Consider the following 23512-nt stretch of genomic DNA (forward strand, 5'->3'; position numbering starts at 1 on the left):
ATTTGTTGCAGCGAGCACATGGCTTCGTGTTTAAAAATAAAGACTACAGCCCTGTACGTTTGGTATCACCCTGTGCGATCCAGTTGACAGCTGGATGACACGCTTTGCGCCGGATTAAAACGTAAACAGTGGGAAACTGGTGCAATCAGCTGATGAACGCCGGTAGTGCGATTCACATGAGTGGTGTTGTGCGTGTCGAGTGTGTGCAAATTTCCCGTCTTGTGTGTCCTGCTGCGGGACGTGAAAATCCATGCTGCCTATTTTCTTCGAAATCTAAGGTACACTAACACTCGTCTTGAAAGTGAACAGTTTTTGGTCCTTTTCTTGTGCCATGCTTGGGAGATGTACTCGGTGAGGGAGATTGACCATCGGATGGCAGCCGATAAGATTGAATAGCAAGATCACCAGGCTCATTTGTGTGGTATGCCTTCCGAAGCTCTTCGTCGGGTATGATCGGATGTGGGCACGGATGATCGATTGATTCGTTTGTAATACGTTCTAAACTTTGACGTGCCACCGGCGAACGGCATGGCGATGCACCAATAATTGGCGATGGAGATTTGTGATCGTCTATTTCAAATCCCGTCAACCGTTTTTGCACCTCATCCTGCTCGCCATTGGCAGCTGCGGTGAGTTCGAGCTTCCGGTATTCCTCATCGGTAGCCTGCTGGATGTCTTCATTAAGGTGCCCTTCGGCTAACAGATAGCTACGAACGCTATCGATGGCAAGCGTTGAGAACATTTCAGGATGTGCCTGCATGTACCGGTACACGTACAGATCGGCGCTGACAATTTTGAAGCGGTGTGCAAATACCATGATAGTGGCTCCGATATAGCAATCTTTGGCCGTGTAATACTCTGGCATGTCTGGGTTGCAACCGGGTAGCCAAATCTTGCGTGGTGATAAAAAGCGTCCACCCCGAATACCGGAATTATCAATCGACGATTCCATGATGCCAATCGTTCCGTCGGCAAGCGACAGACTCAGTACAAAACGGCGAATTTTGTCCTCAGGATGTGCCGTATCCAGAACGCATCCATACCGCAGACATTTGTTCACATTCACCAGATATGTGATGACGTCCTTTTTCGGACTCTTCGGCACTAGACTATGGTAGGAGGCCAGCGAATCCTCGGGCGTACCGAGACCCAGATAGCTCGGAAGCTCCAACCGAGGCGTATACTTGGACACGCTGTCAAGACGAACACGGTCTGGCTGGAGAATCTTCAGTGCCTTTTCGTAGTAGCATCGCGTGAATCCGTCACAATCGAGCAGTAAGAATTTACGCCCATACACGAAGATGGTCGTGCCAACGACGAGATCCTTTGGCGAGTAGTATTCCGACACTTCGGCGTCACTTTTCTCTAAAAATATCGACGGGTGCGTCACTGAAACCAGCAAAAAAAATGGATACAAGAGAGCATTAGTTAGTGAACGCTAAAGGAAACAATAAAATTGTAAATTCACCAGGATTTTCTTTCCAGTTTTTCGGTAGCTTCTGCTTACGGAGCAACATCGGGAAATAGTCTCGTCCCTCCTGGTTCTCTTTTAATTCCTTTATCGAAACGGTATCGTCTTCGAGGTAGTAAAAAAGTTTGTAGGTCATCAGCTCGCCTCCTTCTCGGTCTCGCTCATCCAGCACACAATCGAAGCTGAAAATATCCCACGTTTAAATCGCCATAAGTAATTGTGCTTGGTTAGATAATTGCCGGTTATTTTGGCTAATACTTACTGCAGTACCTTCCCTTGGTATTCGAGGTACTTTCGCAGTTTATCATCCGGCACGGGGAACATCTTATTGTGCCGGAACGACTGTCGCTGACTGATAGAGCGTTCGTTCATCGCCGGATCCGGTGGCAGCAGTTCGACTTCATTGAGCTCAATGCCATTGCTTAGGAGGTACTCCTTCGTATAGGCGTCGCAATCGGTGATGTGAAAGACGTAGCCATGCATTTCAATGTCGATGCCGATGTTTAGATCCTTCCAGGTGTAAAACTCCTCCTTGTTGGCGTCCTTAAGCTTCTTGCCTCGGCGTACTAACCTGCCCTGCGGGTAGCCGCAGTTCTCAATCGTCGGTTCCAGCACCGTAAGCGTGTCGTCCTCCAGAAAGTACAAAATATTCACGTACCGTATGCGGAAGGTTTCGGAGGCCGATTCCGGGACAGATTGCCGGAAAAACGCATTGAATTTGAGGGTTTTCTGATCGTACAGCACGAAGTGGGGCCGGTAAGGCTTGACGGGTAAATGGCGCACCCGGCCGTAGGTGAGGATTGGATCGTACAGCACGGTACTGTTTCCACCGCCACTAGGTTCGGGACAGAACTGGATGGAGTCCTCGTTGAGACGCTCTCCACCTAGGCCAAACTCGGGCCGAAAAGGAACCGGATAGCCGTTGATGTACTTGAAGCTTTGCGGTATGTGATGTTTTTGGCGCAGCCGGTTTGCAAAATCATTTCCCGGTAGATTCGGTAGGCCCTCCATCGTTAGTTACCGGATGTGGGAGCGATTTTCGGAAAAAAAAATGAGGATTAAAAATAGAAACGCTTGTAGAGAAAATTTCAACTGTGAGTAAATGGTTGGTTATCCTTTTTTCTGCCATTCAACAACCATCGGCGTTGTTTCTATGGAAAACGATACCATCGTTACGATCAAAGGTTGCCTTGCAACAGCGACAATAGTGCGCATGCGTAGATTATCCCACTTGTTGCGCCTTTTTCAGAAGGGAAATAGCAAAGTTTCTGACAGAATGTTCACTTATTTTAATATTAATCATTAAAACAAAAAAGAAACAGGACGTACCTACTTACTTATCAAGCGCTAAAACTCTTTGGCAATCTTGGTCTGGTTCAGGAGGAACAAGAACCCCTCCCAGTTTAGTGCCAGTATTTACTTATCAGTATGAACTCATGTATTTATCATCATCTGATCCAACGAGTCTAATTTGCTGCACGACATTGAGGCTTTTAAACAGCTAATTGAGCTGCCCATAGTATAATATTGCCTTAATATTTGCTCGTTGATTATTTAAATTAGTTCCTTCACTCATTCTCTACTTTGTTTTTAATATGTAATTGTGATTGTGATATTGTAATAGTTTGTTAAGATGATCGATTTTTGAATTTTTACATTAATTATACATTGTCTTTCCAGGCTATCACATATCAAGCAACATAATGTTTCGTTTACCAGCAATGGCGATGGCACGTTTCACGCGTGGGTACTGTTCAAACAGGATCATAAATCGACGAATCAGGTGCACTAGAAACAAAGCTATATGTATACTCATCCTCATGTGTATAATAATATTTTGCTTTCGAATTATTCCCATTTACTGTATTCCGGGTTAACCTAAAACAGCGCATCCTTGATCGACATCTCACCGGAGGTACAAGCCGCTTTAAACAAGGCACCTCAAACGGTTGTAGCATTGGAATCGACCATCATTACCCATGGTATGCCGTATCCTCACAATCTCGAGACGGCCCTGGAGATGGAGCAAATTATACGACAGCAGGTGGGTATCCAACCTAGTGACGTAGGTGTTGCAAGGAAATGCATGCTGAACTGCACGTCGTAGTGCGATTCCCGTTGGAAAAGAAGCTAAAAGAGACTTTTAGACACAGGGGTAGTAAATGACTATGCAGTAGATGACAGGGTGTAGCTCTAAAGTATGCGATATGATGGCCGCGAACTGGCACATTTCGGTTACTAACTGAATTTCAAGTACTGGTAAAACCACAATTCACCAAACCTCACCAACCGCATTGCACGGTTCTGTGCAAGAGTGTTTACGGGTGGTCGACAGCACGTTTGTGGCCCTTCGTGGAAGCAATTTTGTGTTCCTGAAGGGTGGGAAAAGGATGGGTCATACTCCCAGCTAGTAGTTGCGGTAGTAGTAGTTTCCGTTGTATTCTAACCCAGCCACTGGCGCGGCTAAAATCGGTGCATTCGAGTAACCCGAAACTCTCGATACTTTCGCTATGCCGCCGTAAAAGGGACGAAGAGAGAATGCGAAGGTAGAAGCCGGGGCATCTTTGCCCCCAAAACCGCAGAATTCAATTAAAAGCAAATTTCATCATCAGGTGCAGAAGCGCTGCAATGGCCCCGATTACCCCGATGCCCTTGCGGAAAGAGCTTTGTAGCGTAAAAAGTAATAAAAGACATCCTGCACTATGGTGGCTCAAACAACCGGATGTTTCGAGTTTCATTTACGGGGACGGGGATTAAAATGGCGGCTGCATTAAAGCCGTTCTCCCTTTGGTGTTCGCAGTGAAACTAGCCATGCATCATTACCTCGCGGGGCGACGTCCATGCGTTGTGGGTGCTTTTGTCATATCCTTATTAAATGCTTTATTTTCTCCGTTCGCAGGGAGCTGTTCCGGCGACGATAGCGATTGTGGGCGGTCGCATCAAGGTGGGCATTGATGCGGACCAGCTGCGGTTACTGGCCCGGGGAGATAGTGGCGAAACGCTTAAAACATCCCGCAGGGATATGGCGTACGTGATTGCGATGGGCCTTAATGGTGGTACCACGGTAGCCGGCACACTGCTTGTGGCCTCTGCAGTTGGAATACGGATATTTGCCACCGGCGGCATTGGTGGGGTGCATCGCGAAGGCGAACGGACAATGGATGTTTCGGCGGACCTGATCGAATTGGGCCGGTGCCCGGTGGCGGTCGTATCGAGCGGTGTGAAGTCAATATTGGATATACCTAGAACGTTGGAATATCTGGTGAGTGGGATGGTTAAGGCTTCCTGCGTTTCAATACGCGGAAACCCTTCACATTCCCGAAGATTCGGGGTTGGTTCAGGTGTCCCTTAAACTAGCGGTCTGTTGGAAACTGCAAATAGAGCTGAATATTAAATCATCCAAGCCATTGAAATAATTCAACTTAAAATCATTCAAGCGTCATGGATTTCATGAAATCCTTCAACCATCCTTCGCACATTCTAGGAAACGCAGGGCGTGTGTGTTACCACCTACAGGAGCGAAAGTAACGAGTTTCCTGCATTCTATACACGCACCAGCGGTTCAAAGGCCACCTACAACTTCGCCAACGCAACCGAGGCTGCCAAGGTGCTGAACATAAATTTGAAACTCGGTCTCGGGTCAGGAATTCTGATTGGCGTGCCGATACCGGAGCAATACGCCATGGATAGCACCCAGATGGATATGGTGATTGAGGAGGCATTGCGTGAAGCGCAGCGGAAACAAATCCACGGTAAAGAAGTGACGCCGTTTATACTCTCGGCTGTTTCGCAAATGACGTATGGGAAAAGCCTTGATGCAAGTGAGTCGTACCGTACCGTTTGTACAGTATTTTCTAGTAATTTGTGCATTTTTCTAAATGACAGACATGGCTTTGGTTAAAAATAACGCTCGTGTTGCTGCTGAGATTGCGATGGAACTCGATCGCATTGAAAATGGTGCGTCTCCGCTTCAAACGGCAACCAAGGCTGGTTCTAGAGAGAACGGAATTGGAGCTCCGGTTAGTTAAGTCATTTATTTTTTTATATTAATAAAGTAAAAAAAGTGTTCTAATTGTACACCCTGTAAGAAGCTCATGCTGAATACATCAATAAGCGTTATAAGAAAGAATTATCAATTAGTTCCTAAAGTCAAGATTTAATTTACATATTTTTTTCAACAAAATTATTAGTATCAACTGTTTTTTTTGTTTTCTCTATTTAAGCTCGTCATCGGTGGATCGGCCATCGACATTTGTGTCAGCGTCTTAGAGGAAGACTTAAAGGTACGTGATATGATAGAATTATTGTGTTATATGGTACAAATTTATATAAATATTTATTACGGTACGTCATTTTTCGGATACTTGAAAAGACTATACATCATTTTCTTTTTAATTAAATATTTCAATCGTCTTTATTTTAAATTGTTCGTTCCATCTGTTGATTTATTTTTGTCCTATTGTTCTCTTGCATCCCTTCTGGTCGTTTCTCATTATCGCTTTTCTTTCGGAATTTTTCTTTTATCTCTTTGTTACGTTTGTTTTCATTGCATTACTTAGGTTATGTACAACACATCGGTTTAAAGATAACAGATTTAATTAGTTCTTTTTTTTTCTATGCTTCGCTATGCTCCGCTTTCACGCTTTTCTATTTCTCTTTTAAACTTTTGAGATTTTTTGTTTGTTTATCATTCCTATCGATATCTCTCTAATCATCGCTATCTCTATTTTGGCTACATGCGAGTTTTTTTTAATTTCCTTCATGCGTTTTTACGATCCCCGACTGTAGACTTTCGTTTCGAGCGTTCACTTATAGTTAGGGGGTTTATGCAAGGTTTACAATAATTACAACAGGTGTCAGTTTATCGTAAGGAATTCTGTATCCTCTTGTTGGTTTAATTAAAGTTCTTAATATTTGTTTATATATATTTATATATATGTTTATATCTTTGAATGAACGAGCAGTAGCTAGCGGTTTTTTTATTTTATCTTGTTTTAAATTTTTCTTTTTTCTACATTGGTGTACGTCTCCTGATACACCCGCGCACAAGTTATATATATATATATATATATATATATATATATATATATATATATATATATATATATATATATATATATATATATATATATATATATATATATATATATATATATAAATTATATATATATATATATATATATATATATATATATATATATATATATATATATATATATATATATATATATATATATATATATATATATAAATATATATATATATATATATATATATATATATATATATATATATATATATATATATATATAATTTATATATATATATATATATATATATATATATATATATATATATATATATATATAATTTATATATATATATATATATATATATATATATATATATATATATATATATATATATATATAATTTATATATATATATATATATATATATATATATATATATATATATATATATATAATTTATAGATATATGTATATATATATATATATATATATATATATATATATATATATATATATATATATATATATATATATATATACATATATATATATATATATGTATATATAATTTATATATATATATATATATATATATATATATATATATACATATATATATATATATATATATATATATATATATATATATATATATATAATATATATATATCTTATGTGATGCTTCGATTTACATTGTAACATATTAACCAATAACTGTTTATTTATCCCACAATTACGCTGGTTTTGTTGTTTTTACTTTATTTTATTTATTTTGATTTGGTCGTAAACATTGAACGTTTTGTTTTAGAAACATGTATGCTACAGATGATGTTCGCTTTTCTATTTCAGTCGGGTGTGGTTAATAATTTTAAGGGATTTGCATCGTTTTTTTTCTGTTTACCTTACAATTTATTTCAACAAAATATCTTTAACGGTCAAATTGCTAACAAAGGACATGTTGGAAGCGGATTGCAAATTTTCTCATATCGCGACATAAAAATAAATAACATTAATCAATTTTCCAATTATTGAGCATATCTGCTGATTTACCGTTCGTGTGTGGATGCGTGTTATGTTTCGTTTATCATTCCCACGGCGATGGGAAGTAAGCGATCACGCTGTGCTTTGTTTGGTAGATTGATGCTGGACTGGCTTTTTTGCCGTCCACCAGGCGTTGTCTGTCAAGTGAAGCATTAAATTAAATTTTCAATTTACAGAATGTTTATCTACCGCACATCCACAGTCGCATCCTGTGGTGCGTCCGGTGTGTACTAAAATCCAATCTCAAAGATAACGTCCCATACCAATTGATGCCACGCTAAAAGAGCGCTAATGAACCGAGTAATAATGTATTTAATTCGCTGTTCATTTTGATTTTATTTCACACCCCTTCTACCGTTCGTAGGGTTCTGTGGTGTTGGCCAAGGGGAGCGCATGCTGAATGGGTGGATTTTAAAACATGTTTTATCTTTTTCCTTTACGATTCGCGGATTTCGTGTCGATTAGCCGTTCGTTATGCGATTTAACGATAATGTTTTTACCATGGTCCGAGTGAAGATAGAGGGGAAACACCGTTTTTCATCGATTGATCGTAATTATTTGCACATTTTTTGTTTCGGTTTTGTTGGCATAATGTCACTTTTTTATCAACTCACCAATCCCGCACACCTAGTCCGGCAATATTATCTTGCTATTTTTATTCCGTTTATGCTTCGAGGATGCTCCTGAATGTATCCTGATTTTGTAGACTGTTTTTGTGTTTCGCTATACCATCTACTGTCAATTGGGAACGTTTAGTAGTAGCGCGAGAATTCCGACACTGCAAGGTTTCTGTACGAGCACTTGCGATAGTGCCTTATCTTAACGTATCATGCGTACACGTACTTTAGGCAAATATATAATTTACAGAGAAACGAGATAACAGTTCATTATAGACTCTTGAGTAGTAAGTGATCTATCATTCAAGGAATTTTGTAGAATCTTCTCTATCATTGTCTAGTTATATGTTCTGCTTATACTTATTTTTAAATTGGTTTCATCATTTATCGTTTCGCCTCCATTTCGTGCGGTCCATCATTCTATCTCACCCTATGGAGAACAAAGATAATGGGAAAACTTTGTTCATATCGACCCCTCTGCGTTGCAGTTAGTAATTAATTGTAGCTCTCATGTGCCATCTGGAATATCTTAATGATCGAATCAACAAATTATTAAAGCTTCTATCTAAGTATCAGAATGAGCGTGTGAGTGTTTCGGATTTCGGTCAAAAAGCTCCAATGTAGGTTTTACTAGGTGGTACATATCGTCACGAGGATATGCCCTATAATATAGTGCTCCCTCTTCCGGGGAGTTTTTATGTTCCGCAACCATCGCATTCCTTACGCTTCCGATCACCCTGGCGACTGTGTGTTTGCTGTGGTTTGCCCACGGAGATACGCTTTGCTTTGTACCACCGAATGGTGTCTGCACTTCCACCTTAGAGTTGGTACCGTTTCGTAGTCTCCCTAAGGACCTTGCTCTCCCCCTGGAGGACAGGGATATGACGCTTGTTTGATGGGATTTATTTGTTTGTTTGTTTGTATGATTCCTTAGGCCTACGGTGCTAGTTGCGTATTTACAGAATATCTTCTCTAGACTAATATTTACACGCCGTCGTATGCCGTCTCCTTCGTGGGTTTCGCTCGTGGAAGCCTGTAGGTTATACACCATGTATTGTTGAATCCCCTCATCCTGCTGGTACTAATGCTATTAATGCCTTTTCCTCTGCAAATGCTGGGAAATTTCCCTTTCCCGTTCGTGGCCGCATTTGAAGCAATCAGCGATCGGAGATTGGAGGCGAGAGCGGTAAAGCAAAATTCAGCTGGTAGGTACAGCGTGCGTGCTAGGAAACGATAGGAATGGGTTTGTTCTAACTGTAGCGAAAAGCAGTCGAAACGTACGTTCGTCGCATTTGCGAATGTGCGAGCTGCGGCTACTTCTAGTGAGTGAGTGTTGCTTACCTAAGAGTGCTTTTAATGCACTTGCACTCGCTATTGAACGGTCAATGCTGACCGCTCGCTGAGAATTTCGTGGTACATTTTTCCGGTGCTTGACGTGAGCCACAGCGGACTTTTTTTGTTGCGCTATTTACTCTAGCAAAATGCAGACTATGTACACGTATCAACTTTTCGTTCGCTTTTCACGCTTAAGCATAGGGTTTAACTTTCTCTAACTTCATTCATTTTAAACACTTACACACAAACACACACACACATTCCCATACAAACACACATTCCACAAAAGCATGCATCCAGCCTTGCATCCCGTGGGGATATTAGTGGTTCCGGCAATTCTCTGTTTTTTTTTTACTTGTATGTATATCAAAAATATACCCCTTCTTCTCGCATGGTCAAGAGTTTTAACGCGCTTTCTTGGTACAAAAAAATGATAACAAAAAGCTGAAAATACATCTTAAGGCACATTGTCAATATTTCTAGTGTTGGGTTTTCCGCTCTGGTCTTTGGGGGCCTTTAACTTTTCTTAAAAAGAAAAACATAATGCCTTTTTTTGCTTTTGCAAAATGCTGACACTTCGTTACGGTTACCCACCGGATGGTCGCAGTGGGTTGAAATTGCGCAGACCCCAGCCAAACAAGAAAGTGCCGCAATCCTGGGCGCCAGTATGCGTGTGAGCTTTGCCGGGTAAATTCGTAAATTTTCGGGTGGGAATGGCGCGAATGGGTCCCATATTTTGACACACTTTACAGGCAGGATTCCGGTTGCACGGCACCCGCTTCCAACCAGCAAGACTTTTTTTTTATGGTTTGATCAGCATTTTTTATACTCGGAAAAAAGTGTGTGCAAATGACATGCCGGGGCAATCCAGGCAAACGGGTACAGGCAACGGAAGGGACAAGTGTTTTGAAATTGAAAAGCATTGCCATTGGTAATAGGGGTAAAGATTGTTTGCCGAAAGGAGAAACCTTTTTTTTGTTGTTGTTCGTTTCCACCATGCACCAGCACAGCAGGGGCTCCCACATAGTCACATAGCGCTGAAAATGGGGGAGAGGTCGTGTTCAATAGATAAAACGATAGACTAACCTCGCAGAGCTTTTCTACACGCGGGTGCGCTGCTATGCTGCAGCCTTGTGTTCCTTACATTCGATCTCTTATTGTAATATATTTCCTTTCCCATCCGTACGCCGATGTCGCGCCGTGTACTACAAATGTGTTTATTGTATCGGGTTTGTTTGTTCTTACTGTTTTGATTTTTGTTTTGTTCAGATTAATTCTTTCAAAATTATGTACATTTGTTTAAAGCAATCTTCCAAAGCAATTTTATGTTTGTCTTTTTTCATGTTCACTCCAACATTCCATTGAAGCAACAGCGTCACGTTTAACCGGTGTGAGTTGCCAACAGTTTGCCTGCTAATGAAGCGAACGCTACGAATTTTATGTTGCCTAAAATACACAAGTAAAGGTCATTTTTTTCACTTTCTATAGAGTATGCCATATTAAATGTGAATTTCTAAAGAATAAATTAATTGGCATTTTATTTTTTTAAGTATAAACGAGTCAGGCTTTAGAATGACTATGGAAAAGCAATTGACCGACCAGCAAACGGTTGGCAACTTCACATCGTTAACGTAACTATACTCTACTCGTTTCCTTCTCATATGATTTCACTATATAAGTTCCTATTTGTGTAATGCGAATGTTTTATTTCACATGCTTTTATATGTGTACACAATGCCAACTTGTGACATTATAGCTTAATTATACGAGTGTTATCGAACGACGATGATAGCACAAATATATTTATCAATCCTTAGTGCGAAGAAGTCCAGAAACAGAAAGTCCATTACGACTATTAGTAGTAGATGTATATTAATGATTTCTAGCAAAGCTCTTATCATTCAATTCAATCGATGCAGATAGCACGTTTCATACCTAGATCCGATTTTTAATGAGAAATCTGTTTTGTTAGGTCCGGGTTAAAGCGTTTGTATTTATAACAGTAACGCTTTGTTGTTAGTTCGTTTTTACATTTGTATTCCGTGGTATTGGGCAAGAACAGTAAGGATGAATACAAGCCTTCACGTATGATACTTTTTTTTTGCGTGTCTGGCGTTTACATCTAGTTAAATCGAATAAAAGAAACTATTGTTATGGATTACAATCAGAGCATAGTAGTCGAATTTGATGAGAAGGAATGGAAGTGACTATAAAATGGTGCATGAGTTCAAATATCTAGCGATATTTAGCACGTTAAAGAACATTTAATTTCCGACATAGAATGCTTGTTGCCGATATCATTCAAAACAAAAAAATTTTTTTTTTCATTTCCGATATTCGAAACATGCAACTGATATCTTTGGAAAGAAGTGGGTCACACATTTTCTTCATGTGTTAAATTACCATAGTATTCAACCGCTCCGTAAAGCATTTAAATAACTGAAAAATATATCAAATGCTAAAGATAGTTGATTTTTTTTAAAAGGGTTGTTGTGAATTAGACGTTGTTGATTATTTAAATCACATCTATATAATCTAAGTGTGCTTTTAAAACTGTCGCTAAATGTTTGTTGATAACAAAACGAAATGTGAAATGCAATGCTTAGCCAGCCGGAATCAATCGCAACGCATAACTTCATAATTATATCTTGGGTGCTAGAGATTTTTGTTGACTTCATTATTGTCTTCCCTCGGTTTGAGTAGCATACGTTGGAATCTTAAATGTAACCTAACCTCGATCAAGCTCGATCAAGTGTATGTAAATCAGAATTACAAATGAAGCAAACTGAATTTAGGATACTACGTGTGATCGAACGGATAGGTTCTAACGCTCGGCGTATATAGTTGAATCTTATGTATTAGGAATTTACTGATTAATATATCAGCCAGCGTATTATGTGGCGTAGTTGACCTTATCGCGATAATTAAAGCGCATGTTATCACCGTGTTTAGCGTGCAGAACATTCTTCGCACAGAACGGTTTCAGTAATTAACCTACAGCTTAGTTCTAGAGTTACTTGAAGCAAAGTGATCCCCACGAATCAACGATCGCTCATATCGTTACCGTGGGGCTGGAATCATTCGGTGCTCCACGACGGCCACAAATGCAATCCCGTTCCATTCATCGTTCTGTTTTATCTATACCGTTGTAGCTATCTACGTTACTTTTGTTGGAACCGATTTCGGACAAGACGAGAATCGGCCGGATGCAGTTATGCAGCAAAAACACAATCGCTTCATCGTGTATCATATAATTAGGTTACCGATGCTGCACCACAGCATTACCGTTGACCCAAGGGAGCAGAATGGCTGGCCACAAATGCCACCCCGGTACGTGCATGCGATCCGTGCGATGGTTGCGCATCTGGAGGGCCTGGCAAGTGCCGCCTAATTATATGATAAAGGGCTCAATGAACAATTATCCTTTTCTGCATCCAGCACTCCTCGTTTCGCCGGCAATGTTGAGCGTTTCGGGCCAACTTTTCATTATCCTTTTCCATTACGATTCCGAGCAACCGCACTCTTATTGCGGTACCACTCTGTCACTTCGCACGCTGCAGCATGCATGGCAAGAGGCATCCTAGTCCTAGATGGTGGTCTCTTCTGTTTTTTTTTACTTCTCGTGCCTCCTACGAAACCAAAGCTAATGCGTTTTTTTGTGGTCCAGTTTGCTTCGTTTTGTTTGTCCGTGCACCTTCCGGGCTAGCAGGGAATTATACCGTTGCAATCTGTAGACCGTTCGCGTGGAAGGACGTGCGAACAGAATGAAGCGAAGGATCACTTTCGCGGTCCGTCCTCGCCCCGTCACGCCGTTTCCCGCAAAGTAAAGTAAGCAACAACGAAAAAAAAAAATAGAAGCATCCTAACGTTTCCCCATGAATTTCTGCCCCTGTGCGTTATTTTAATTCCAAAATTCGGACGGCGGTGTGGTCTGAATTATTTTCGCATTCCAGAGTGGTTGTGTTTTTTTGCTGTTGTTGTTGCTCCTTTTCATCGTTGCTTTGTATAATTTTGCGGCCCGACTGTTCTTAATGGTTCCCTTCGCTGGACAGTTTATCGCTCTTTAATTAAAAAATGCATAAGAAGGCGGATGTTGTTTAAAAAATCTTAAAAATAAAAACAAAACCATGACTAACGTTTAAAGTATGAGGCGAACGGAGGAAATTAAAAATGTAATAAGTGCACAATGGAATAAGTGAGCAAAAATTTCGAGTGTCTAGGCACTGTTTCTGTGGTTTGCTCAGTAGCAGCCTGTAGTTTGTGGTTTCTAAGGGGTTAGGATAGTTTTTAGCATACGTTTCCCTGCAGCCTATCCTTGCCAATCTAAGGTGGAAGTGCATGAAAAAGCGCTTGAATTCGTCTCGCTCCCATCCCGCTTGGGTGGCCTGCCAGGTGATCGGTTTTCATTTGCCTAACGTTTTTCATCTACTTTCCTACACCTTTAGAATGGGTTTACACTACACTTGGGACCGCTAGAAACCGGGAAGTGTTGAAACGCCTACGGCTCCTTTGAACCGACTCTACCATGGTATTGAGAGAGCCCTAACTCCCCATCTCGCCACCGCTGATAAGGAGTAGATATGGATGCAACGCTTGCTACCTCGCATCATCTCCATCGTTCGCTCACAGACCCTTCGGGACGTTACGACGACAGGTGTGTCCTAGTAAACGATCAACTCCCACTACAACTGCTACTACGACGCGAACGGTGAAGGGAAATTCTCTTCAAATGAATTAATTTGTCTTACCTCTACACGGCAAACATTTTGATTTTGTATTACGATAACGAAAAGAAGCTAACCGGTGCGTCTACCTTGCGCCAGGATCTGACTCGTGCGTTCCACACGTCGTTTGGTATGTTTCGCTGAGAAGCTTATGCATTCATGTTCAGCCTGTTCCGCAGCACGGAGATGATCACAAAGGAACGTACGTTTTTTTTTCTTTTCTCCGAAACACACACGCCCCCATCACACTCTCGTACTCACTCTCACCGTTAATGAGAAGGCTGCGGTTGTTTGTTTTCCTGGGCACCAGCGGACTGACTGGCTTGAAAAGGGATACACACATCCTACATATCATGGCTTAGCTACTTACGGCGTGGGCGTTTGCCAGTATGCCGCGGTTTTTGGTTTTTCGATGTCTTTCTCTCTCAAGCACGCCGCTGTTTCGCACACGCTTTCAAACTTTCTCGAGCGTGATTTCGTCCTTTCACGCCGCAAATCCGATGCGCTATCATACCCTAAACGTCGGCTCGGCGTCTCACCTAAATGTCCTCACAATCACAATCGTTGCTATCGGTCGTTTCCGTGCCACGGTAAAACCGTACGCCCTGCTCCCGATCGTACGTAATCCGTGACCGTTGCGGACGCTTTTTCGTACCAGCACCAGTACCGGATCCTTCGAGATCGGTCGATCGCGTACCGGTGCCACCCGTGGCGATGCTGTGCAGCCGATGCACGACGGTGCACTTGATCGAGGACGATGAACCACTGGCGGGTGTGGCACCACCACCCGGACCGGGTCCGCTTACCGACGAACCCGACGTGGCCGCTGCCGTGCCACTGAGCGTGGTCGTGGTGGTGCTGGTGGTGACGATCCGCGATCCGCCACTTCCCGGCCGAACCGGGAGGCCACCGGTTTCATCGAGCGATCCGCTTGTTGTGGGCTGCTGTCCTGGGTGGTTGGCGTTGGGGCGCGATTTGCGCCACCGATCGCCGAACAGCTGCTCCAGGTAATACCGTAGTCAGATTTTAGTCACCGTCGGTGCATTCAGAAGTCTTCCGGCGTTCGGGGAAAAGGGAGAGAATAAGAGAGAGAGAGAGAGAGAGAGAGAGAGAGAGAGAGAGAGTGATAATACAATATAGACCATACTGAGCAACACTCTGGTGTGGTTGCGCGAGGTGCTACTATTTTAAAACTACGCCCAAACGGGTAACCTATTAGTAGTGTGGCAACAAGTAATTGAAACAAATCAGCAAACAACACGCAACAATGGCAAAGCGGAACTAAGCGAGTGAACCATGTGGCTAGAGCGTTTTGCGGGTGATCTTGTGACGATAGCTCTATCAGCAAGCGCACTATTGCATTCTCTACACGGAGCGAGCAGCACATCGAGCGAACGTTTGTGGGTCTTACACTATCTATCCTCAAAGCGACTACAAGTGGCTACTACTTGGGCGCACTGGCTGCGAAAGCAACATTCGTCCCCTTAGGAAATCCTGTTTGCGGAACGGCGAACTGATGGATGTTTGTGCGGAGCATTCGAATCACATTGAACACGGCAGAAAGAAAAAGGCGTAACTAATCGAGAAAGATGTTAGTGCGCGCGCGTGTATAATCGGGTACGGATTCGTACACCTAGCATACAGCACATCGTAGGCTTAAGTGAAATTGAGTTTAAACATACGCGAGCGAGCAGAACTGGCAGCAGCGGAACTGGCGACGGAAACAACCTGGCACTGAGCGATAATTTGAAGGAAACCGAAACGAAACAAAAGGAAAACAAAAAGAAAACACAAAGCAACGCTTTCCCGATACGCTACTACCTTCGCTTGGTAGGAATGGTGCCCGGTGCTACTACCTCTTGCTGCCAGGCTGTTGGCTGGTGCTGGTGCTGTTGGTGGGCTTGATCGTGTGACGCCTTCCGAGCGTCCTGAGCGGGCCCTTGCCCAAGGATCGAGCCCAACGCGTGTGTCGTAAGCGCAACACTAGGGATCACGCTTCCTGATAGAGTCGCTGCTGGGCCTGTCTGGCCGGCTGGTGCTGGACGAATTTGTTCGAGCGCGTGCATTTGTATCTCAAAGAAAGAGAGCAAAAACGGAGACACGAGAGTCGAAAGGGTAAACGTGGGTGGCATATGGCGGGGGGGGGGGGGGGGGGGCCTTTGGCAGTGTTTTCTGGCGGCCAGCCAGCCAGATCGTATATGGTTAGTATCAGTTTGTGTTTTTGGTGAAACACTGAACCTGAGTGATGGCTAAGTCTCATTTTTTTCTCAATTTGTGAACAAACTTGCTTAAACGTAGAGTTTTTATTCGCAAACCACCTTTTTTGAAAAAAAAAAAAACGCGATTATGATTTGGCAGTCCATTTCGGGTTAGCAAATTGCTCAAGATAAAAAACCATAAGACGATATGTGAACTTCTTAGGAAAAGATCAACAAGAAGGATCGTATAAAACACCGAAATTGGACCATTTAATACCATCTGCGGTAAGCCGGAGACAAGACCTTTTTAGCATACGTAAGTGTAAAATGGAATGTGGATTACATGTGAGGTTAGGCATTGAAAGTGTTATAACGCAGTGTGGGCTTGTTGGTCGCAATCATATTTGTTGAACCTAACCGCAAACATTTAGTGTTTCCATGTCATTTTGGAGCTATTTCACGGTGAGGCATGTTTGACATGTTAGTTGGCCTCATTGAACCATCGATCGAAGCAATCCATGATGTGCAAAAACGCGTGCAAAGTGAGTGTCAAACCAGCCATAACGCGTGTAACGCGGTTCCCAATACTCCGTAAAGCTCCTATGCTGCCTGTTTTCCAGCGAACGGGAGATAGTAAGCATCCTAGAGGATCACCTAAAGAAGGGTGCCTTCACGTACGCACTACGCAATGTGGCTACACGGGTGGTCATCCCGCTTTGGGATTCAGCAGCAAGTGAAAATGAAAACCCTTTCCCCAGTGGGGGCTACTGAGATCATGCGAGGGTTAGCTACCGGGAGTTAGTACGGCACTCGTGAGCACTCGTTTCTAAGGACGCCGTGGTTAGGTGTGCTTGACAGGTGAGAACAGTGGGTGTACTTGACGTGCTTGACGCGCGCGCGTTCCAGCCAACTGTTACGTCGAATACATCGGCAGAAGGACAGTGGTGTGGTTGGGTGCAGCTGAACTGATAGAGGGCGGCAACCGGAAGGACTACCGCTAGTGCAAAGCAAGTACTACCGCTTACCTGTACGTGGGCACCTTGGCGTCGAACTCGCACAGCTCATAGTTGTTATTACCGTTTATTGTCTTGGGCGCGCCGGTCGTCGCAGACAGCAGCGACAGGGCGTTGCTGTCCTCCACCAGCAGAGCGCAGTTGGAGTTTGTGTCCGACTCACAGCCACCGGGGCCACCCGTAGGCCCACCACCACTCGGTCCACTCGGTCCCAGGCTGGACTGGCCAGCACCGCAGATGTGCTGCTGTTGCTGCTGTTGCTGCTGTTGCTGCTGTTGCTCGTTGATGCACGTGTAGAGCTGCTTGTGCTTGAGCAGCTGTTTGGGGGTGTTTTCTTGCGTCAGCAGTGACTCCCGCTCGCTTTCGGCCGATCCAACGCGCGTTCGCTCGCGATCCCGGTTGCCCACCTTCGGTTCCGCGTGGATGCCCCCGTTGACCGACGTGCTCGTTACTTGCTGCAACAAGGTAAACTGTAGAACCCCGGTACACCCAAAGCCCAGTGGAGGTAGGATTTGTTTTTCAAGCAACCCGGTAGATGGCGCGGCGGTTCGGTGGTGCGCGAATCGGTTGCGGTCAGTGAAGAGAAGGGCGTGCGTTGTTCAAAAGGGGGGTTTTGTTGGTGTACACGCCATCGGACACGATGTTCCGCAGCATCGTGTGCAGCAAATGCAGACATCGGTTTGCGTCGGTTTTAGTGTGTGCAGCGTTAGTAGGAGGTGGCGTTTGTTGACGTGGGCGGTTTTTGTAGTTTTTTTTTTGGTTTTAATTCGTGCGTGCGTGCGGGCGTTCGTGCGTGCAAGTGGTGTTGCGCATCCCGTGGACGAACGAAGGAACGCGAGTTGATGCGCGTGCGGAAGATAACACCGTTTGCACGGTGGGGGTGAAAACAAATGGTGGAAAAACCAATCAGTTATGCTGCGTTAGAATCAACCCTTGTTTCGGGTTGTGCCCATACTTTGGGTGGGTTAGTGGTAGTTTTTCATGAGTACATTTTGCGTGACAAAATTATCGATTCAGCAATAAACTCGAGATGGGAAGGAAGCACAATTTTGTTTCCTTCTTGTCGCAAGATAAACCGTATATTATTTGTAGTGAAATATATGAAATATTGAAAAATAAACCGACAGGTTATTATCAAAGCATGTCATGACTTGATATAAATTCGATTACTAGTTGAATATGTCCCTCTTGCGGAGTAGTCATTTCCAATCGATCAGTCACTAATTATGATATTTTGTTGTTTTGGATTGTTTTTTGATATAAAACTAAACCCATATCTCGATAATAATGCAGCGCAAGTAAAGTAATATGTATACGATGAGCTTATTGTATCATGTATTCTATGCAATGGATATAATTCGGTCACAAAGATGTACTTTCGACGTTTTATTTTGCAGTGCGTCTTAGATGCAACTACAAAGCTAAGGTGTTAATTGAGCACCGGTTGCTTTTTTGTTTAATTTAATTTTGTTAGTCATGCGCCATTAAGGATCTTACCTGTTGAACCTGCTGCTGGTCGCATTCGACACCGTTCAGTATCGCGCCGGCCATTTCCGTTTGCAGCAGCTTGATCTTCTGGATCATCTCCTTGATCTCGTAGCGCAGAATGCCTAGAAAGCACAGCTTCAGGAACGCTATCACGCAATAACCAAGCACGAACAGTATGTCTGCCGTGTGGCGTAGCCAGGATACGATCCGGTCCGCGCAGCCCTACGAAGGGGATGAAAAATTCGGAGTGCGAAGGTATGATTAGCAAAGAAGGGTTACGTTTGGAGTTAGCGGTTGTTTAATGTTATAAATTTCGATGCAGGCTTTGTTCTATGTTTTATTGTACATAGTGTTAAAAATATTCCAATATCGGTGCTATTTAGAAGCAAAATTTTGCATTCAAGCTGCACACATTCCATACGCTGTAAAAGAATGGTCTATCCTTGCTGAATGATCCGTCAGTGCCAAGAATAGCTGCTAACGAAGCGTGACACGAAAAGTGGATTAACTGGGACGATCGCACGTAATTCCATGCAGCTCGGATGTGTTAACGCGTTACAGCGCGCGAATGAAATATTGATCCCCTCTCTGGAGCAGCCAATTCATAAAGAAGAGCTTTATTGATTGTAAAAAATATATAGCAACTCGAACAATAAGCGATATGTTTCCCCGTGCTAAAAAGTATTATTTATTATCCCGCCGGTGCTTCGGAAGACACCCGTGTAAAACCGGCATCCGTTAGCTGGTCGTCTTTTTTTTTACTATTTCGTTCACAATGAAAATGCTCTTCTGGGTAGATGCGCTGCAGCGTGCATTTCCGGTCTCACCGTACTGCGTGCTACGGCGTTCTGTGCGTTCATGTGGGCTTTGCTTGCATCCATGTAAAAACAGTGGTGCTATAGCATTGCAAGGCAAAAGTAATCCTCTCCCACGAGAGAGCCTTACCCGCTGGGAACGATTTTTGCGAGCGTTGGCAGGCGTCTGTCCCCATGCTTAAGCGAAATTTGAATCGCACGTGCACACGTGCCCAGTATTTTATAACAACGTTTGCGGAGACACTCACGCCAGGGGCCATGCATTATCGATTGCACGCAGCAATGAGCCAGGGCGCACTTCCGGAAACTTTATGGTTCATGTGATGAACGCTACTTCTGGTCACTTTCTGACTGTAACGGGAAAACGCCTGCAGTGCTTGCGAAACGGGGTTTAATTAAAAGCAAACACCACTGGCAAAGTGATCACGAACAAAAGCTCTAGAAGGCACAAATGCACACACACAGACGCACACTCACAGCCGCATACAAAATAAATCGACTGCAGCCGTGGCAGCCATATTGCAGCCCATGCAGCTGACCGGAGCGGAATCTGAAGTGCAGCAAAACTGTACGGTTCCATGGCCGTCGGAAACAACCATCCGTCATGGGTTGTCTCGGGTAGATCGAATCAACGGGGCCAGTTTTTTTTTGGCCTTCGGCACGATCCAAACCAAAACAGCACCACCCGGGAAATGCAATAAATTGCATCTGACGTTCCCGCTGGCTGCGCTTCCTTCTGAATCCCTGCTGGTGGGGCACGAATCTCATCGAACCGTGATTTCCACTCGCCACGGAAAAAGCATTGTTTGTGTTTCAGCATCCTTCGATATTTGCCGCCATTGGACCCTCTTTCCGTTCTGGCTTTTTACGTTACGTTACCATTTGTTGCAGCTTATTGCTATTTTTTATGTTCGCGATTGTTTCGTTTCTGCAACGTTTTTGCTGGCCTGCACTAGCCGTAGCTGATAGCCGGGTCGCAAGAGTAGAGCGTGACAAATCACAGCTGGCGTTCGATTATGGCCGATTCCATCAATCGTCGAACCGGTGGATTGGCTTTTTCCGGCTCTACGGTGGACATTCGTTATGGGTTCCCATTTGCCAACCACTGCGTACAGCCGCGTTGAGCGCGTTCCAGTTGGAGGACAACAGTTTTAATCAATTCACGAGCTAATTAGCACCTACCTGCGGATACACCGCCCTGCACGTGACGATCGTTTTGAATTCCTCCGATTCGCCACCGGTGACGGCGCTGGGAGCGACCGAACCCGTGGACGAGCTTCCGGAGCTGCTTTCGCTGAAGGTACTGCTGCTGCTGCTGCTGCTGCTGCTGTAGCTGCTGCTATCACTACTGCTAATACCACTGGTGGCACTTAGGCTTTCGACGACCTGCTGGAACGGTACCGTGCTGTCGATGCTACCGGTACCGCCCGAACTGCTGCCCCCGTTGCTGGGGGCCGTTATTAGGCTCCAGGAGTCGCTGAGCTCGCTGAAGTTTCGGCTCATCAGCAGCGTGTCCTTGATCGTGCTCGCGGCAAGCTCGGTGGCAGCGGCGACGGCCGCCGATGGATCCTCACCCCGGAACACGATGGCGGAGGCGAGCGGACGTCGACCTATGCTGATCTGCTCCGTTATGTCTGACGTGCAGCAGGACGTTGGGTAGGTGCGGTTGGAGTTGAGTGCAAAGTCCTGTTCGAACAAAATGTAATTTTCAAGTGATGGATTGGGTTCAATTGGTTATGTGACTAAAATAAGATGAGCAGCAAAAAAGTTACAAATGATATTTCCCGACGATGGTTTTCGGGAAATGGGTTGTACGTAAACTATATATTCGCGCTAATTACACTTTTCCCTTCATCCACAAGAACGAATATTTTTTATGAAGACCTTTCAACGCGATTATATTATCCGATAAATGTATATTTGAACGTTTAAAAAAGATGTGAGATGTACAGCAACAATTGTATATGCGCAATCTTTATAGTATTGGAATTTAAAACAGATAGTTTGTGATTTTTTTGATATTTTAGTTTGTTTTTACACAGAACAAATTATCTTACGGTAAAGAGTTTTAAATGATAATTTCAAAATTTAAATGTTTAAGCTGTAAATTCTTCAGGAATGTAATACGCGATATGCTTCCCAAAGATGATTTTAAAGTTCCTACTGGCGTACAGACGAAAGCTTTATGCTTTTCGCTGTGCTATGGTACTATTCTGACCGACTATTAAAGGAATCAAAAATAACATCTTTTGGATCGGATTATGTCTGATTGAATGCATGTTAAATGTGCATGCGGCTGGCAACCACAGGAAAAAAAGCTTCCTTAATTCGATAAAATGGGTTTTTCAATCACAACCTGTCCAATCTGCCTTGTTTACACACAATCGTAATCACATAGATGGTGTAACAAGCATAGGATTAAGCTCGGTTTCCGTAAATCCGTTTCATCACATCCTTCCGGTTCGCATTTTAACACCGCATACGATGAACCAAGGTACCACGGATGGGTGGCGGTGAGCTTGCATTTTCAATCGACCACAAAGGCGATCCCATGTTCGTTCAGCAAACGATCGGTTGGTTGGTCGAGCATAAACGTACAGCATCAACTCTGCCCCCTTCATTTGCCTCCTGTTTGAACCGGAAATAGGCTCATTTCGAGGAAGACCAGCGGAGTGGACGCTCCTGTCGATGGTGGGTCAACAAACACCGGGCCGTGTAGGAAGAGCGCACCGGCACGTACATCGTTTGTTCAATTTGAGACTGTATTGGAACATACGATTAGCAAAACCTAAAATAACGCCTCAAAATGAGCTTCCCAATTCCATTACGGTATTCAGAGTCTGGTCGGTGCTACTTTTTGCTAACCGTAGCTACAAACGAAAACGATCCGATGCAACCGCATCGACAAAGCAACTGCTCCATTAAATGGACTGTCGCTCAAATAGAAAATCGGAGCATGTTTTGCACGCCTTTTTAGTACATGGTTTTCTTTTCCCTTTTTTTTTGCACACTCGATGTATTGCTATGGAATAGCGAGCGGTAGGTCACATGTGCGCCTTTGGCAAAGTTCATGTGCATTAAGTGGCAAATAATTAAATGTAAACGATATGCAGTACACCATAGCGCACTGCTTCCTATAAAAATATGATTTGTCTAGGTGAATGTTTAAACATGCGCTAGTTATTTGGCTTTCTTGTTTGATTTACAGATTAATAATCCAATTCCAAACATTCGCTTAGCGTTCATATGCCTTGTCGCAGATGGATATACCGAATTATTTAAAATGATAATGTTATTACTCTCTGATTTGTGATTGAGGCGGATTTACAGGTTTTGTTTTTTCTATCATATATATCATGATTGAGAAGAATTGATTCGATTTCCGATTGATTTATTGTAGATATGTTATGCATCACTGGTTAAATACGGCTTATTGGTTTTCTTTCATGCATGTTATTTTTATGTTTAGGTGTGTGATATTAAGACCACCCACCACTCATTCACCTACTACAACATCTGTTACTCACTGGCATTTCATTATTTGATCAAAAATATCAGATGAATCTACTGGAAAATCTGTTTTAAGTCTAAAGTAAACTATGCTCCCAAGTATATTTGCTAAGCTTTGTATTTTATAGTTTTTTTTTTTAAATTAGATATATGCTTCAATCTTTTCATTTAACTAGCCTTTTTTTAAATTTTTGAATATTTTATTTTCTTTAAAATAATTAAATATTTGTCTAGCTTCTAATAAACTGCTGTTGGACGTTGTAATGA

At 43.1% G+C, this 23512-nt stretch overlaps 3 protein-coding genes across 3 annotated transcripts in view; 1 reads left to right on the top strand and 2 right to left on the bottom strand.

Annotated features, from left to right (window-relative positions):
* The first annotated feature begins 180 nt into the window (after positions 1 to 180).
* Positions 181 to 6043, top strand: LOC128730890 (pseudouridine-5'-phosphate glycosidase). The gene is made up of 7 exons (XM_053823976.1): positions 181 to 278; positions 3152 to 3254; positions 3359 to 3515; positions 4371 to 4733; positions 4956 to 5292; positions 5357 to 5490; positions 5695 to 6043. The coding sequence occupies exons 2-7, from the start codon at positions 3175 to 3177 to the stop codon at positions 6028 to 6030; spliced, it is 1407 nt and encodes a 468-aa protein (XP_053679951.1). The 5' UTR covers positions 181 to 278; positions 3152 to 3174; the 3' UTR covers positions 6031 to 6043.
* LOC128730889 (EF-hand domain-containing protein 1-like) lies at positions 284 to 2482 on the bottom strand. The gene is made up of 3 exons (XM_053823975.1): positions 1734 to 2482; positions 1469 to 1653; positions 284 to 1389 (listed from the first exon to the last, which is right to left on the bottom strand). Exons 1-3 carry the CDS (start codon positions 2480 to 2482, stop codon positions 284 to 286), a joined length of 2040 nt encoding a protein of 679 aa, XP_053679950.1.
* A 9121-nt stretch (positions 6044 to 15164) lies between the features above and the next one.
* Positions 15165 to 23512, bottom strand: part of LOC128722440 (uncharacterized) — a 13082-nt gene continuing 4734 nt past the window's right edge. The window contains exons 7-10 of the mRNA XM_053816107.1: positions 20918 to 21421; positions 18930 to 19142; positions 17445 to 17902; positions 15165 to 15274 (exon numbers count right to left, since the gene is read on the bottom strand). Of these exons, the coding sequence (XP_053672082.1) occupies positions 15241 to 15274; positions 17445 to 17902; positions 18930 to 19142; positions 20918 to 21421 (1209 nt within the window). The 3' untranslated portion in view covers positions 15165 to 15240. The remainder of the gene's footprint in view (positions 15275 to 17444; positions 17903 to 18929; positions 19143 to 20917; positions 21422 to 23512) is intronic.

This window comes from Anopheles nili, chromosome 2 (assembly GCF_943737925.1).
Source record: "Anopheles nili chromosome 2, idAnoNiliSN_F5_01, whole genome shotgun sequence".
Lineage (NCBI taxonomy): Eukaryota > Metazoa > Arthropoda > Insecta > Diptera > Culicidae > Anopheles > Anopheles nili.